At 36.9% G+C, this 16233-nt stretch overlaps 1 protein-coding gene and 1 pseudogene across 2 annotated transcripts in view; both read left to right on the top strand.

The window, feature by feature from the left end:
• Positions 1-6806, top strand: part of inpp4b (inositol polyphosphate-4-phosphatase type II B) — a 408611-nt gene extending 401805 nt beyond the window's left edge. The window contains exon 27 of the mRNA XM_088633072.1: positions 4286-6806. Within this exon, the coding sequence (XP_088489198.1) occupies positions 4286-4418 (133 nt within the window). The 3' untranslated portion in view covers positions 4419-6806. The remainder of the gene's footprint in view (positions 1-4285) is intronic.
• Positions 6807-6940: 134 nt separating this feature from the next.
• LOC148678254 (B-cell lymphoma/leukemia 10 pseudogene) lies at positions 6941-12208 on the top strand (annotated as a pseudogene). Its single transcript, XR_015937220.1, has 2 exons — positions 6941-8761; positions 10976-12208. The product of XR_015937220.1 is annotated as a B-cell lymphoma/leukemia 10 pseudogene (transcript).
• The last annotated feature ends 4025 nt before the right edge of the window (positions 12209-16233 follow it).

Raw genomic sequence — 16233 nt, 5'->3', positions numbered from 1 at the left:
GTTTATGAGCAATCTAATTACCTATTCACTTAAAACGCTATATAAAATAAAGTTTATTTAGAGATGAATGATCAGTGTCGCAGTTTAAATAATTTTTGTAGGAGGGCTTGGACAGATTCCAAGTGCATTTTTGCAATTTACGTTGCATTGTCCAATGTTCTGTTGAAATACAGGCTAGAATACAGTTACAGTAGTCTAAGCTTTATCAGCCTATTTAAAATAATTTTTTTGAATCCCCGGCGGAACACACTCCATAGGAATCAGCGCTTTTATACAGTATATCGCCTTTAAACATATATTTAAACACGCGTTTACGATTTAAATCAAAACGCTATTCAAATCAATATAAATGTACTGTATATTTTGTAACGCATAGGTGACTATTCATTGTTATTAAAAAGACTTAAATTCGATCATGTTGTGATATTTAGAAATATAAATTTGTTTGGTGCGAGTGAGGTTTTATTTAATCTCTGACCAAGGGAAACGTTTCATTTTTTCAAAGAAATGTTTGTTAAAAAATAAAGTCATAGTTCCATGGGATTCAATCACAGACCATGTGACATGGGAGTCAGGAAACTAACACAGCGCCAACGGATTTAATAACGCAATAAAAACGCTATAAAATAATGTGACTAGGCACAGAAAAAGTTTACAGCACAGTACAATAATAAATGCTGACCATGACTTTAGAAGCATAAATTACCTCAATTTAAACACAAGCTGTCTTTCTGTATGAAGCTGGTTCATACAGAAAATGTAGAAATGCATTAGCCTGATTATGATTAAAAAACACATAATTAAACACGCGTTTGCGATTTAAATCAGAACACGATTTAAATCAATATAAATGTTTATATTGTAACGCATACTGTCCAGCCTCCATTTCTCTATAAAAATTTACTCTGTTGCACACACACACACAATAGAAGCAGGAACCGCTGTCAGAAGGGAAGAAGGTGACTATTCATTGTTATCAAAAATGACTTTTTTTTATTAGCCTGTGCGTTGTTAGTCACACACCTAGACCAGTAGGCTACAGGGGAACTCGCATGAACAGGGAGGCGAAACAGCCTTACACAGCCCTGTCGCAGTACACAAATATAATCATACCGTTATTAAATTCTTTAGATACGCGATTCCATATTATATTCCCTTTTAATCAAATTCTAAAAGTATGCTTGTTGACTCCGGTATCACGTTAGTTAAAGACTTTGAAGCTTAAAATGTTTAGGGAGAAATGGAATACTGGTGTGTATTTTTTTCTTTAAAGTACCAAGACCAGCTATATACTGTATGTTTATGTTCCAAAATTAATATCGTTTATGGCCTTCACACGCGTTACAGTATGCTCCTATTCTTTTTATGCTCAGCTACTAAGATTTCCCTTCAGTGGTAAAATTCAATATCTACAACGGGCACAGTAAAGACGTTTACAGTAAGTCTTTCTACGACAGACCAACGGACCACGAGTGCCCCTGTCGGTCAACCAATCACGTACCGCGTCATCTTGCGTCATGATACGCGATACCGCAGCCAATTACCTGCGGTACGTGTCTGTACCGCGCACTTTGAATGGCTGCATCTGTATGTAAAGCTATGTAACATTGTATATTTGGGATTAAACTATGCTGTAGATTTATAATACATAATAATAAATTATATATCATGGGTAGTGTTCATAAATATTGAAAGAGTAAGACTTCAGATGTTGAAATTTTACATTTTGTAAGTGCATAGCATAGCCAGAGGTCAGTGACATTCTGTTTTAGATAAGATAAGATCACTTTATTGGCCATATACTATTTTTTGTATTAGGAATTTGTCTTTTTGAATACCCCAACTTGCTCTCCATGAGACACACAGACAGGGAGAGAAACTGGGGTTCAGAGCGCAGGGTCAGCCATTTATATGGCACCCCTGGAGCAGTTGGGGTTAAGGGCTTTGCTCAGGGGCCCAACGGAGTAGGATTCCTCTGCCAGCCACAGAATATGAACTGGCAACCTTCCAGCCACAGGCGCAGGTCCTTAGCCACAGAGCCACTGCACCTCCCCTGCTGTTTATGCTGTTATTGTTCTGGTGCTCTATGAAAACACAGGTGATCGATGCCACAGATATGAAAACACAGTCTAAGGTTTGCATCAGTTTATTAACCACATGCATATTGTTCTTTACATTTTAAAATAATAAGCAGATGGGTTTTTTATTTGATCCATATTGTTCCTTGAGATAATAAAAGCTGACCACAACTAATGCTGTTAATAATACTATTTCATAAAAACAGAATTTGCTTCTTGTTAATCATTTGAGCTGAGATAGAATTGAGTTAGAATGGGTTGATTTAGCAAAATTAGTAGAAATAGACACTCAAAAAGACTACTTTTAAATACAACAAGACTGAAAGATATAACCAAGAATAAAAATGCTTCTGTTGAAGATTGCCAGTAATCTGTCAATGAGAGCAGGTGCCCAGGGCCCGAGATGTTCTGCTCTAACCATCAGGAGGCTTGTCCAGGGAAACAAATAAATCAATCATGTGACATCCTGGAAGGCAGAGGGTCTCCAAACCATGATATCTGACTCATCTGCATCATTGTTTTCTGACTGCAGTGGCTACTGCCAAGGAATTCAAGGAAGAAATAGAGATAATGCAAGCATCAATCCACTGTAGCTCAGTATCAGCTGAAAATAATTTGTGTGCTCGGTGGCCATTCAGAGGTTATACCTACGTCTGAGAGATGACCATCTTCTGTGGGCAAAAGAAAATCCAAGGTGGTGGCAGAGAAGAGCGGTGAAGTGTTTTATTCACTGACAAATGACATTTTGTATGCATGGAGATGTTGCAGTGAGTGTTTTGCTGTTTAATTGTTCAAGCCAAAAAGTGGGACATTGGGATTATAATAGTCTTAATAATAAGAAAACAGTGTCAAGGCGAGCTCTTTCCTCCTGATCTGAGTATAATTCAAAATCCATGAGAATAACTTGCCACTAATAAAAAAAAGCAACAACCTTAGCTTTTACCAGCTGACTGCAGCTATACAGGACTGGCACAGCATCCCACAGCAGTCTGTCAGGAGGCTGATTAAGTCTGTGTGTCACTGTGTCAGTACTGCCAGGATGGTTTTAGTACTCAAGGAGGTCAAATGTAATACTAACTTTGCATTGTTTTCATTTTGACAGTATGTTACACTTCCTACCAATTACTTTGATCTGTATTGGTGTTCACACTTCCTGTAATTTTGATTCTGTCCATTAGTTGTGAATGCTGTATTTCTATTCAGAATCAGTAAATGTTAGAGGTTAGAAAGATCCAACATGTTCTAGTCTACAAGAATAAGGCCAAATAATTTATACTGCGTTTTAAAATATATAGTACCTAAAATCTGTAACAATGCAAAAGAAAATGTCTTTGAGTTTGATGGTAGTAGGCATTGCCTTGAATAGTATATTTGGTTTCATTTGTAACCTTTTGGCATTTTTTCTCTAGCAATCATTAAGTAAATATCCACTTCTTTGCAACTTGTGATCTTATTACTTTTTAATATGCTAATCATATTCTATTGATGGATGGTTTAAGTGTCTTTTGACTGTTGTATCCAAATAGTTTGATCAAATAGGGAAAACCCTCTTTAGTAGTTTGTACAATATATGTGCATCTATTTGTCTGTATAATGTGTGTGTGTATATATATATGATGTAAATGTTTTTTACTCATACTGTTCCTTTAAAGCTGGTGTATAAATAGGTTTTTAAAATTTGAAACAAATCATGTCTTTTATGGGAAATCAAATGCATGCGCTCAGTATCAGATAGGAAAGCCTTCAGCTATGAAGCCCATTCTGTGTTTATACAGTACTCTAAGTACCCATAACATAGATTAGTGATGTTTATGAAAACGGTTCCAGATAGGATTAATTTGTAAAGGTTTTATGGTGTGTTTGAGGTTTCTATAATAATGTTTCTGACACACTAATGACTCGATAATAATAATAATAATAATGATAGTACACAACATGATGCGGAGCCATTTCTGTTTTGTTCCATTAACTCATTTATTCAGATGACAATCTGTACGGGAATCCTTCTTAGTCACATGTTTGGATTGTCTTTTTATGTCAATGGACTGTACCTGCTGAAAATATATTTTCCAGTTTGGTTTGCCTGAGGCTTTTAACTACCTGCTGGCAGCATTTATTATTGTGTATACAAGTGAAATTGTTTCCTTTGATTTTCTTCTTTTTATTTTCGATTATGATTTGACCTTATTTTCTCCCTCGTTTACCAGAGAAGGATGCCGGATTGAGAACGTGCAGAAGAACATCAAGTGCAGAAAATATGCGTTCAACATGCTGCAGTTGATGGCTTTTCCAAAGTGCTACAGACCTCCAGAAGGCACCTATGGAAAGGTTGACTCATAAACAAATTAGCTTAAAATTGACATGTAGGGACTGATCCAACAGCCAGAAACCAATTCACTGCTGATGCGTAGAACGGTGTGTCCAGGGCATGTGGACATAAACACTGTTGTGTCTCTCCTCTTAAAGGTATTTTTATGTTTAAACGTGATGAAAAATGATGTGAGTGTATTTTGAAAGTAAGAGTTTTATTTAAGCCAAGTATTAACTTTCCCATTTCAGGAAAAATTCAGTGAAGGAAAGTTTTTGTGTGCTTTATGTGTTTTGATACAGGCAATGAGCCTGCAGCCAATGTATTTTAAATAGTTATAATTTGCATGATACCAATGATAGCACTTTTTTACCATATTTACTCTTTTGGTATGCACCATACCACAGTGCATAACCGGAGCAGGTTATTTTTCCACTCAAACAGGACCTTGGGCAGCACTTTTTAAGGGATCTCTGAAGTTAGCACACAGCTAGAACATATTCAGTACTGTATGAAAAGATTTAATTTGCATTTGTTGTGTCATTGATCAATAAAGAGCTCTAAGCACTTCAGTTTGATGCACTTCAGACAGAACCCTCATTATTTGTGAACAGATGATGTTTTACCAGCAGTATTAAGCTTTTGTGTTTTTTTCATTTGAAATTAGTACCGTGTTTGTTTGTATGTTGTGTTCATGGGCTCTGTGATCTCTTTTATGGATTTTAGTCCTTTTCTGAGTTGAAGTACAAAAGTGGATGACATCAAACAAACCAAGTCATTTGGCTCATGGATTGATTGTTCGTCTTGCTGTTACTGCAGCCTTGTTGTCATATGTAGCTCAGATAAAGTTTTTTCTTTCATAGGTAAGAGCTGATATACTGTACTCCCACATTACAAAGAGTAAGAGAATATCTGGCATCTGCATGATGCTTTTTCGTACTGCGTGATGCTTAAGGTTATACCACCAGATATACATGTATAGATCTGTTCTGTTGTGTGCATTGTGACAGTCATGCTTGCACGTGCAGACTGCTTGTTTTAATATGGAAGGTCTCTGAAATGGGGTGAGGTTAAACACTGCTGTTGTCACTCAGGTTAAACCAGCTCAGAACAATCAAGGACAATCCTCAGGACCAAATACTGAAGCTGGGGAACATTTCCAGGCTAAACCTATTGATACTGACAAACAGAAGGCAAAAGGTTTTTGATTATATGAAAACAACTGAAGATTATTAATGTGTTCTGTTGCAACATAGGACCTTTTAAGTAAAGAACACGGAATTTTTATATACTGCTAATGAAGCACATGTTTTTGTGTTTTTATGTCCCTTGAACTTTATAAAGTATATAGGATTTATTGTCTGGTTCAGTGGTTATGGTATTTTACCAGACTGAATGTAATATTTCAGTTGCTCAAGCAGTACAACAGTATATAACAAGCAGCTGAGCTGGTAGCAGTCTCACACATCATTTTAAGTGCTTCTTAAAGCAATAGCACTCTCACCTACATCATAGAAGTTGCTTATAATAAGGGATTCTGATATTAAAAATACACAGCAGAATCTTTATAGACAGGTAACTGTTGTGTACAAATGGTAAGAAGAATAAAAGACCAACAGATTGTATATTAACAGGACTATCAGGCACTACAGTAAAAACGTTGTAAGCAATACTGTATGCAAGTCAGGAATGCCTCATGTTTTAATATTTGTTCGGGTGAATGTGTTAATTTCTTTAAAGAAAAGCCATACTTAAAAGCCATAAGTGTTGTTACTCTTATTTATATATAGCCTTTGTGAAAGTATGTTTGTGTTAATTAGCTATTGAAAGCAATGAGTACCTGTTTTTTCTACTCTCATGCCACCCTAGTTACCAAAAAGGAATTGCAAATGTATTCATAATTTGTGAGAAAAAGCTATCTTAAAATATCTAAAATCACATTTATAGTTACAATTATGTAGAAATTACAAAGGTTTCAATGGTATAATTCAAAGACACCAGTACTTGACTATTTACTGTACGTCAGTGTACTGTATAAACCATTGTTACGTTTGATTTAAGAATGTGAATGGATTTACAGTACATGGCCGCAGTTACCTTGGTAACATGGATAAAACAGAGAACTTTCACTGATTTAAGTATTGACTTAATCTCTACAGTATGGTAGCTGCACAGTGGCATGTTTCTATAATTCAGTACCCGTGATAACAGAAACAAAACATGAAAAAAAATTCATTTTAATTTCCTTACTGCTCAACTGTTCTTTTTTTCTTTTTAAATTTAAAGCCAAGGTTTCACTATTCTTTTTATAAGTTTTATTTAAAAAAAGTTGTTTTTTTCATATTCATATTTGTAAATCCTGTAATTTTCTGCATGTGTTGAGTTCCTTTTTTATTTAAATAAATTTCATTTGATTTTTGTTTCTGTGTCCTCATTTGTATTGTTGTTTCTGTAGTTTTTCCTTTACAGGAATGTTATCAAATAGGACAAAGCACAAGTAAGGTAAAAAAAAAAGATTGAAATAGAGGAGTTCACGTGTGCTTTTATTGACTATGACCTTGATATCTTTTTACAGAATTCCCAGATATAAAATTTAAAATATATCAAAATGTATTAATTGACAGTCACTGGGGGAGCCAGAGCATTATCTAGCAAGCAACCGGTACAAGGTAGGGTGCACTCTGGACGAGACACGTTTATTTAAGTTCTTGATAATCCTTCTTGATATTTCTGTTATTCTCCATTTTCATAGCCAACTAAAATGTAACAAGATATGTATTAAATACTTATATTTCCAGTTTCATAGTTATACTTTCTTGGGTTCACTATGTCGATTTATTACACATTTTTAGTTAGCATTTTTCTATTCGACAGTATGTTGTGTGCTGTTGTAGCGTACTTTGAGCTTCTTGAATAGCATTCCGAATTAAAATAAATATTCTTACATATTAATAAACTATAAGTCTTAAAACATCTTGAAAAAACACAGATGAAGATAACAACACTATTTTCAAATTGAAACCCATATGTAACTTTCAATGCCATGGTTAAATCACAACATTGCTTCAGATACTCAGATATTTATGTGACTGCTATTAGTCAGATGGAAATTTGGATCATTGTAAGTGGAAACAGTGCATCAGTATCATTTCCTCAGTGTATGTAATTGTTTTTCAAAAACATGCTAAACTATCCCCAGGACAGATGCTGTAGTTTCCCTGTTATCTATCAGGAAAAGAAACAAACATTATGAGAACATTTTTTCCACAATTTGTCTAAGACTAAACTCCTTAGACTATGGTTGTGTGAAAGAAAAAAAAAACAACATCATGGTTTTCAAAATCAAGATAATGTTTAGTCCTTTCTTTTTCAGAATAAAATCAATTCCTAAATAAAAGGGGGAATACAGATGATGTAGTCATTAGCAGAAGCAGCTCCTCGGGTGGCCAAAAGCTGCATTTGTAAATTTGAGCTGATGCTCGATTTTTTCATCGATATCATGGTTCTGCAAAAGACACTTCCAAGGTGAAGTGGAAGAATGAAGTGCTCTGTGTTTTTTAGACATTTATCGTGAACTCAAAATGGTAGCACTACTGCACCCAAGAAATTAGCGTGTTGAGAGTTTTAATCACCATAATTTTGGCTTAACCTGCTTAGCTGAGGGCTCACCTCCTGTCCTTAGGACAAGGAAGCTAGGACCCCCATGTGGAGTGAGGAGTGACAAAAGGCTGATTGCAGAGGTGGAGATGGGGGGGGGGGGGGACAGAAGACATATGCGAGGTGAAAGAAGAGAGTTACGTGTAATATTTATAATGTTTTAGGTGAGGAAATGTCAGGATTGATGATGAGTTACTGACAACTGGAGCTGATTGTCTTCCCTCCCAAACTTACATTATAAACCTCATTTCAACAACTGAAGGAGAGGTTGTAGTTTTGGACCAGAGCTTATGAGGACCATATGAGGTTAACAGTAGCGAGATCTCTCTGTTTTCACATCTGGTCTTGGTTAAGGCTTGAGAGCTTTTATGTATACTTGAAAATGTTTTACTGTACATTGGCTGGGTCCTGAAAGTACTTTTACGCTGATTTTCCATGGACATTTGTGTTTTCTGCAAACACTGTGAGTCTGTTTATTAGACATATCAAAGACAGACAGTCCAGCAGTTGCAGCAGCAGACTGCCCTTCTGCTCTGTACATCTTTGTGATTCCTGGCACAGGCAATGATATAGTCAAGTATAGACCATGGATGCTGCATTTGCAAAAAAAGAAGTAGTCTGTTGGAGTTGACATTTCCATTTCTTTTCTTGCCAATGGTTCCATTCCAGAGTGGCTTCTTTTCCAGTTCTCAGATTGAAGTCTCCAAGCAGAACTACAGTAAGTGTGCCCTATTTTTTGATTCCTCATAGAATTTTATTAAGCATGGCATAGAAAGCTTTCTTGGTTTCATTAGGGTGTAAGGTTTCTGCTTATATGTACTGTATTATTAACATTGAATTTACTAAGAAAAATACTTATAATATCTTTCCGTTTATTTTCATTATATATACAGTATATCTACTCGGTTTTCTTATTTTAACTATTTTTGATTTCTTAGAATTCACTTCAGATATTTACTTTTAATGAAATTACTGATTTTTTAAAATACATTTTCAGGTAGCTTTGTTCATGAGATTATTAGATTGTTTTTTCTATTTCTGTTTTTTTTTTTGCATTTCCTGTTCCAATCAGATTGCTTGAACGGTCAACTCCTAATATGTAAATGTCACTCAATGTGATGAAAAGTACATCTGTCCAGGACATCATGGCATAACTGCCAGGGTTAGATTGGTCGACTTGTTGAACATCATTTAGGGTTTATAAACCCACCTGTGCCTTGAAGGATAAGAAGCAGGAAGACAAGACAACAACCAGAGGGCTCTGACTGCAGATCCTGGGGGAGACTTCATGAACACCTTTTCTGCTCTGTAGGGAAGCAGAGTACTATTATATCCCCACTAATAACAGGCACTAAATGTTATTGTTTTAACGTTTTCTGTGTAGTATTAATTTTCAATGGTCTGTAGCGATCATTCTGTCTTGGGCCTCTGTCCTCTCATTCAATCCTAGAAAAGAGAAATTGACCTTTTTATCTTTTAAAAGGGGAACAGTAAACTAAAAAGCTCCATTCATTTTCACCCCAATAACTTCCCTTACAAGCGGCACATGCAAAAGTCATGTAACCTCATCGGTTTCCCAGCTAATTTGTGATGAAGAGTTGAAAGGTGTTCATTGATTCCGACAACATAGTTTATGATTCCAATCCAAAATTTTACTAAACTAAAGCAGTCAGCTTCTTGTTTCCTTACCTCCTATCTGGTTGGCTTTATCAATGTCATATCTGTGGAGTTCTTGGGCCAAGAAATGTAGCACAGCACTCTGGAAAGTCGTTGTCTGGCCTCTCCATGAGTGTCCTGATGTTCCAGATCCCAGCTTTCGATATTTTCTCATTGGACTCTTGGAACAGCTGCCTTCATATCAGATCATCTCTAGGAGCTTCCAAGCATCACTATACTATTCTCATTGTCTTATTGTGTTCCTATACAAGTTTATAGACCTTTCTATAGACCCAATATCCTAAACACCCAGAAAAAATCCAGTGTCCTAACCCAAGTATTCAAAGTCATAACACTTTCAAAAGCCAGAATAAGATAAAGCTGACTTCAAAACAAAATAGAATACAACCTGCAGTTACGGTAAATCTCTCTCTCTATACAGTATAGACCCGGATCCCTCCAAATGAATGGTAACCTATTTCTGTGTTCTAAAACTACACCCTCTAAGCAGGAGAGACTGGTTTTTTAAACATGTCTTCACTAAGTAAATCTAAGTTCCCTAAAATAACCACAATCAAGCTCTCTTAGCAAGGTTCAAATACTTAACACTGAGGTGGTCTTTGTGTATAATCTAGAAAGGGACCTCTTGCCTTGCGCCCACTTCATGTTCTGTGTCTTCCTGTCTTTTCTCTTGTTCTTTTTACTTTCTCCTCTTTGATCTCTCCTGACCTCTGTCTTTTATCCAACACTTTTGACACTCTTAATCATGTACTCAGAATTTAGTTAAGGTAAACCAGGTGTACCTCACACCCAGCACAAGTAAATAAACATCCTTTGGTTTGAAGATCTAGGAAGTAGAAATATTAACACTAGCTAGGTGTTCCTTCTTTCTTCCTTCTTTTTTCTCTTTTCAGCATGGAATAAACCTATTACAGTATGTAGCTTCAGTGGAGAAATTAGGGAGCTCACACACCAGTGTATTCTTTTCCATTTCTAATTGGAAAAGGTTGTAACTTTGCTAAATTTGCAACAAATGTTTTGCTTTTAGATATTTGGCTTTCTACCTCTATATGAAGATTAGAATTTCAGTATATATTGTACTTTTCATCTTGATTGTTTGTGTTTTACATGGTTTGAGAAAAAGAAGAACTACTGTCATTTTCATTTCTCTCTTTCTGGTATTGCTTAAAAGCGGAAACTGCTGTAGATGTCATTAGATGCATTTCTTGAAATAAGTGCGGAACTTATATGCAGGTAATCATATCTCTCACCCTAGGAAGGTCTGAAAATTGACAGTTGGCGCTCACGGCAGTTCTTTCCTACACATGAACATTAACAGAGGACCATCTGTATAATCTTACAATGGACATCCCACAACTAACAGAGGACGAAATGGCAGAGGTGAAAAAGGAGGCCCTTGAACGTCTGAGACCGTATTTGTGTGCCAAAATCATAGCTGACAGACACTTTGATTTTCTGCGCTCCAGGAAGATTCTGACCAAAGAGGACACGGAGGACATTAACTGTAGAGTCGTGAACAGCAAAAAGACTGGAAAGATGCTGGATTATTTGGCCGACAACCCAAACGGTCTTGACTCTCTGATTGAATCAGTACAAAGGATGGGGACCAAGGATTTCATCATTCAAAAAATCACCAAAGAAATTGAGAAAGTCAAGCGTGAAAGGATCGAATCTGTGGAAGCAGGATGGTCCTGCAGCACTTCACCTGGGAGGACTCATTCTATTACCAAGTTTTCTAATGAGTTTGGCTATGATAAAGACAGATATTCAACCTCAAGCACCTTATTGTACCACTCAGCAGGCCAGTGGAGTACAGACCTACCCACAGACCTTGTTTCCATGAATTTAGTCTGTGGGTCCAGCTTGGAGGTCGGAGCCCTAGTCAGACGTAGCATCGTGACCACCACAAACAGCCTCCCGAAACCTGGAGACTCCAGAGCTCCCCCGCTCCCCGAGGACCTGCCAGCAGAGTCACAGCCCCGGAAGTGGCAGAACCAGCAGTGATGTCCATTCTCACATCCTGAGGTCCCAGTTCAGATCACCTCTTTGACTGGGACCAGGGACAGTGGCCAGCTTTGACAGGAGGAAAGATTGCTCTCAGAAGAGTTCTGTGTTTCTGAATATTGTTCTTATGGACATGGCATTTATAGTTATGTGTTAGTTTAGCATGTTCAGTTAATTTAGAACTGTCCAAAAAGCTATATAGGATTATTATGTTTTATTCTCCTTGAATAATGCCAAAGAATTACAATATAATATATATTTACCATTGTCTAATACCCAAAAGCATTTCTGATTATGCTCTTGGGCTTTACTAACCAAAAGCAATACAGGTACTGTATTTATTCTACTAAACTTACATGTAGTCTGTCAGTCTTTCTTGATAAACTATCCTTTATGCATTTTAAATTGCTAAGACGTTTACTGGAACATAAATCTGTACTTTTTCTGAATTCATAAGCTGGGAAATAAATTCCTTTAAAATGTTTCATTTGATACTGTACTATGTATACATAACTTTTAGCCAACTTTAACAAGACATTTTATTAATTTGTGAAAATGAAAAACAATAGCTGTTCAAGTCCAATATGTCCAACACTAGGTGATTACCTGAGGATCTATTATGCACAAGGATGAATTCAAATAATTGGATTGATGTTCTGGGTGGCACAATGGTTTGCATTGCTGCCTCACAGAACTAGGATGCCTTGGCTCAATTCTGGACCTGTGGTACTATGGTACTATTGTGGAGTTTGTATGATCTGTGTTTGTATTTGTTTCCTTGCCCAAGGTATGAGTGTGTGTATTTATGTTTGTGTCTGTGTGTCCCCTGCGATGGACTGGCATCCCATCTAAGATGTATCCTGCCTTGTGCATATTGCTTCCTGAGATGTATTCCGGCTCCCCCATGACCCTGAATTGGAGGAGTCAGTTAGAAAATAGATGGATGGATGAATTTAAGTCCTGTCATTCAAACCATGCCATTTACTTGGGATCCCGGCAAGTTCACCACAGGTAACTGGCATTGTCTGAATGATGGAATTTCAATCTACAGTATGTAGGTCAGACTAATTAGAAAGCATTCCAGAGGTATAGTGTTAAGACTATGCTATAGACCACCATTGACAGATGTTTGTTATAATTCGACACTGTAAAATGAAATTTAAAAATACATGTGCGATAGAAGAAGTAATTTTTATGGGAGACTTCAACTTTGTCTGTAGCAGGAACTGAAATGGTAAACACGATTAATGTCAGTTTTCTTACCCAGTCAGAGTCTGTCAGAGCACCCGTGAGAGAAAATGCTTGTGTAGATCTAGTCTTTTCTAACAATCAAGACTGAATGAGGCAGAAGTGAGAGACCCATTAGGGAACTGTGATCATAATATGTTTAAGTATATTTTGTACATGTTGAGTCAAAAGCAAATGATTTTAATTATTTCCAGAAAGTAGACTTTAAAGAAATGAAACACACAAAGTGAAGTGGGATAGGATAGAGATTAAATCAGTGGAAAATGGATGGCAACAGTTTTTACAGCGAAGATCTAAATTAAAGAAAAGGAGTACAATGAATTGCAAACATGGGTGGAAAAATTATATTAAAAAGCCCAAAAGGGAAATTGAAAAGAATAAATAATAATAAAGTTATTTTTGTACTGCAATAGCCAAAGAACCATTAAGAATGAAATTAAACATCCTGGACATAAATGGGAAGTTTCTAGACAATGAAAGGGAAATGGCTTATGTACTAAATGAGGGTATTTCCCTCAGTTATTTACAAAGGATGAGGTCAATAACATGCCTCTTGCAGCAGAAAAACAAAAACATCAGTACTGGATAGTATCAGCGTAGAAGAGGGAGAAATGTTTCAGGCGCTAGGAGCGCTCAAGATTTATAAAGGTCTTGATACACATATGACATATGATATTGTGTATTTAGATTCTTAGTAAGCTTTTGGTAAAAGTTATTCATGAACCAAAATTGTAGGCTGAAAGTATTCAGCAAAAAATGAGTGTATTGAAAATAGATAACAAGAGTACGGATAAGGGGTGAATACTCAAATTATGGTGGTAATTAGTGTAGTACAGCTTGGAACTACACTAGATCCATTGCTCTTCTAAATGTCTGACAATGATCTACATTCTGAAATAGTTATAAACTAGTTAAGCTTGCAGATGGGAAGCAGCAAATGAGATCCAATTTACATCCAGCTACTGAAAACAAACTATACAAAATGGGAAACACTGAGCATGAAGAGACTTCTTGTAAAAGGGACATGCACAGTTGTTTATGTTGACATATTGTTTACGTCTTCTAAACAATGTATAGAAGCAGTGAAAAAGGCAAAACAATGCTGGTTTATAAAAAAAGTAGGATTTAAATCAAAGAATGTTAATATTATGCAATGCAGTAGTAAGTGCACAATTAGAATATTGTGTTCAATTTTGGTCACCATGTTATAAAAGACATTGCCACTCTGGAATCAGTCCAGAGAAGAGTACATTCTGGGGCCTGAAGGACTGTCCTACACTGACAGGCTGAAGAAACTGAACTGCTTTAGTCTTGAACAGAGAAGATTATGAGAGGACCAGATACAATTTCATCAAGTTTCATCAAGTTTCATCCTAGCACAGATGATCCCTAAAACGGCTTCACAAAATCCAGTTGTATCAGTAGATAAATTAAATGAAACACCTGGTATGCTTTATTTTGATATATTATGAAATCTTACTATCAAATATACATGCTTTTGCATTTATTAGTTCATTTTTCTGTATGTACTGTGGAAAAATGAAGCTATTAGCACTGTTGTAGAGGACTGTAACTCATACATTGGAGGGCGGCTTAATGTACACAAAAGCCTCAAAGCCATTGACAAAGTCAGCCTAGTGAAATTCGGCAGCATGAACAGTGAAACATCAACCAGAGGGCACAGGAAGTAACCACGTGAAGTTCTTTTAAAATCAAGAACTAACCTTTCTGCTCCTGTGGCTCTTAATATCAATAGCATGGCCTGTATTAATGGTGCCTGTATCTGTGAAGATAATTTGTTCAGTCTACCATGTCATCAAGCTGCCTGTTCCACCCTTCAATTAAAGGTTCTGTTGCATCATGGAATCTCTTCTACTGTGCCTGCACCCTGCGTGTTTGCTTTAAGCAGACTTTATCCTTCGGATGAGACGTAAAACCGAGGTCCTGACTCTCTGTGGTCATTAAAAATCCCAGGGCGTTTCTCGAAAAGAGTAGGGGTGTAACCCCGGCGTCCTGGCCAAATTTCCCATTGGCCCTTACCAATCATGGCCTCCTAATAATCCCCATGAACTGGCTACATTACTCTGCTCTCCTCCCCACTGATAGCTGATGTGTGGTGAGCGTTCTGGCGCACTGTGGCTGACGTGGCATCATCCAGGTGGGGCTGCACATTGATGGTGGTGGAGGGGAGTCCCCATTACCTGTAAAGCGCTTTGAGTGGAGTGTCCAGAAAAGCGCTATATAAGTGTAAGCAATTATTATTATTATGATTTATCTTGAGGATTTTGGAAGGGGAATCTCAGTACCCATCTACGATCTCCATCCACAAGTGAATCTGCAAAGGTTGCAGCTCCAGCCACCAGGCTGGTGAAGTATGGATAGATCAGTTCAATGAGATATTCTGCTGCAATGCATGGCAAAACTGTGACAGTTCTGGTACGCAAACCCATTTGTGGTGACAACATTTTGCAAATGAAACATAAGTTTCATATGCAAAGTTCTACTGGTTATTCAAGTAAGGACTTTATCTTCACACTTAAAAAAACTGGGATGTGATGTAAAGCTTCATGTCTGCAGTACCTTTTCTGGTCAATATCCCACAACTACCAACATATACAAAAGATACCCTTTTTACCTAGGATGAGTCAGGGACCATTGCAAATGAACAAAACAAAAAGTCCCTCTCTAGTAATAGCCAGGCAGCTAAACTACTTAGCAATTCCAAGACACACATCTCCCTTGTGAGTCTCAAAACTCACACAGTTCTGAGTTCCATCAGTCCATCTAGTTGCTTCCTTTCCTTTCTCCTTCTGGTACAGTCACAGAACAAAGTATCCCTCTTGGTCTCCAGATGGCAGATTTGGAACAACTTTGGAAATGTTATCTTCCTGGTTTTTAAATTATCATCTGATAAATTGTTTTGTGCCAATCAGGTCAGGTGACTGAGGAAGGCAAGTCATTCTCTCAACTTCCTGGGAAAGTAGTTCAACTTCCTGAAGTTCTGAAAAGTGTCATCATATTTTCTGAATCTACAACCCTTTTATTTTCTTCAGCTTCTCATTTAAAACTTGTTGCTGCTTATTTGTTATAGAGTGTTTCAGAAACATCATTAATTTAAAAACAAATTCAACTGTAAAAGTTGTGAAGGGAGTTTCTTTCTATAGCTGCGGCCAAAGGTTTTGCATGATGAGCTTTTGCACGTGCAATTCTGATCATTCTGCAAAACCTATTTATTGTAGCATATGTGATTTTCCTTAGTTT

This window comes from Lepisosteus platostomus, chromosome 1 (assembly GCF_059453375.1).
Source record: "Lepisosteus platostomus isolate fLepPlt1 chromosome 1, fLepPlt1.hap1, whole genome shotgun sequence".
Taxonomy (NCBI): Eukaryota; Metazoa; Chordata; class Actinopteri; order Semionotiformes; family Lepisosteidae; genus Lepisosteus; species Lepisosteus platostomus.
Note: the sequence above shows the minus strand (reverse complement) of the source record. Positions and strands in the feature narration are given on the sequence as shown.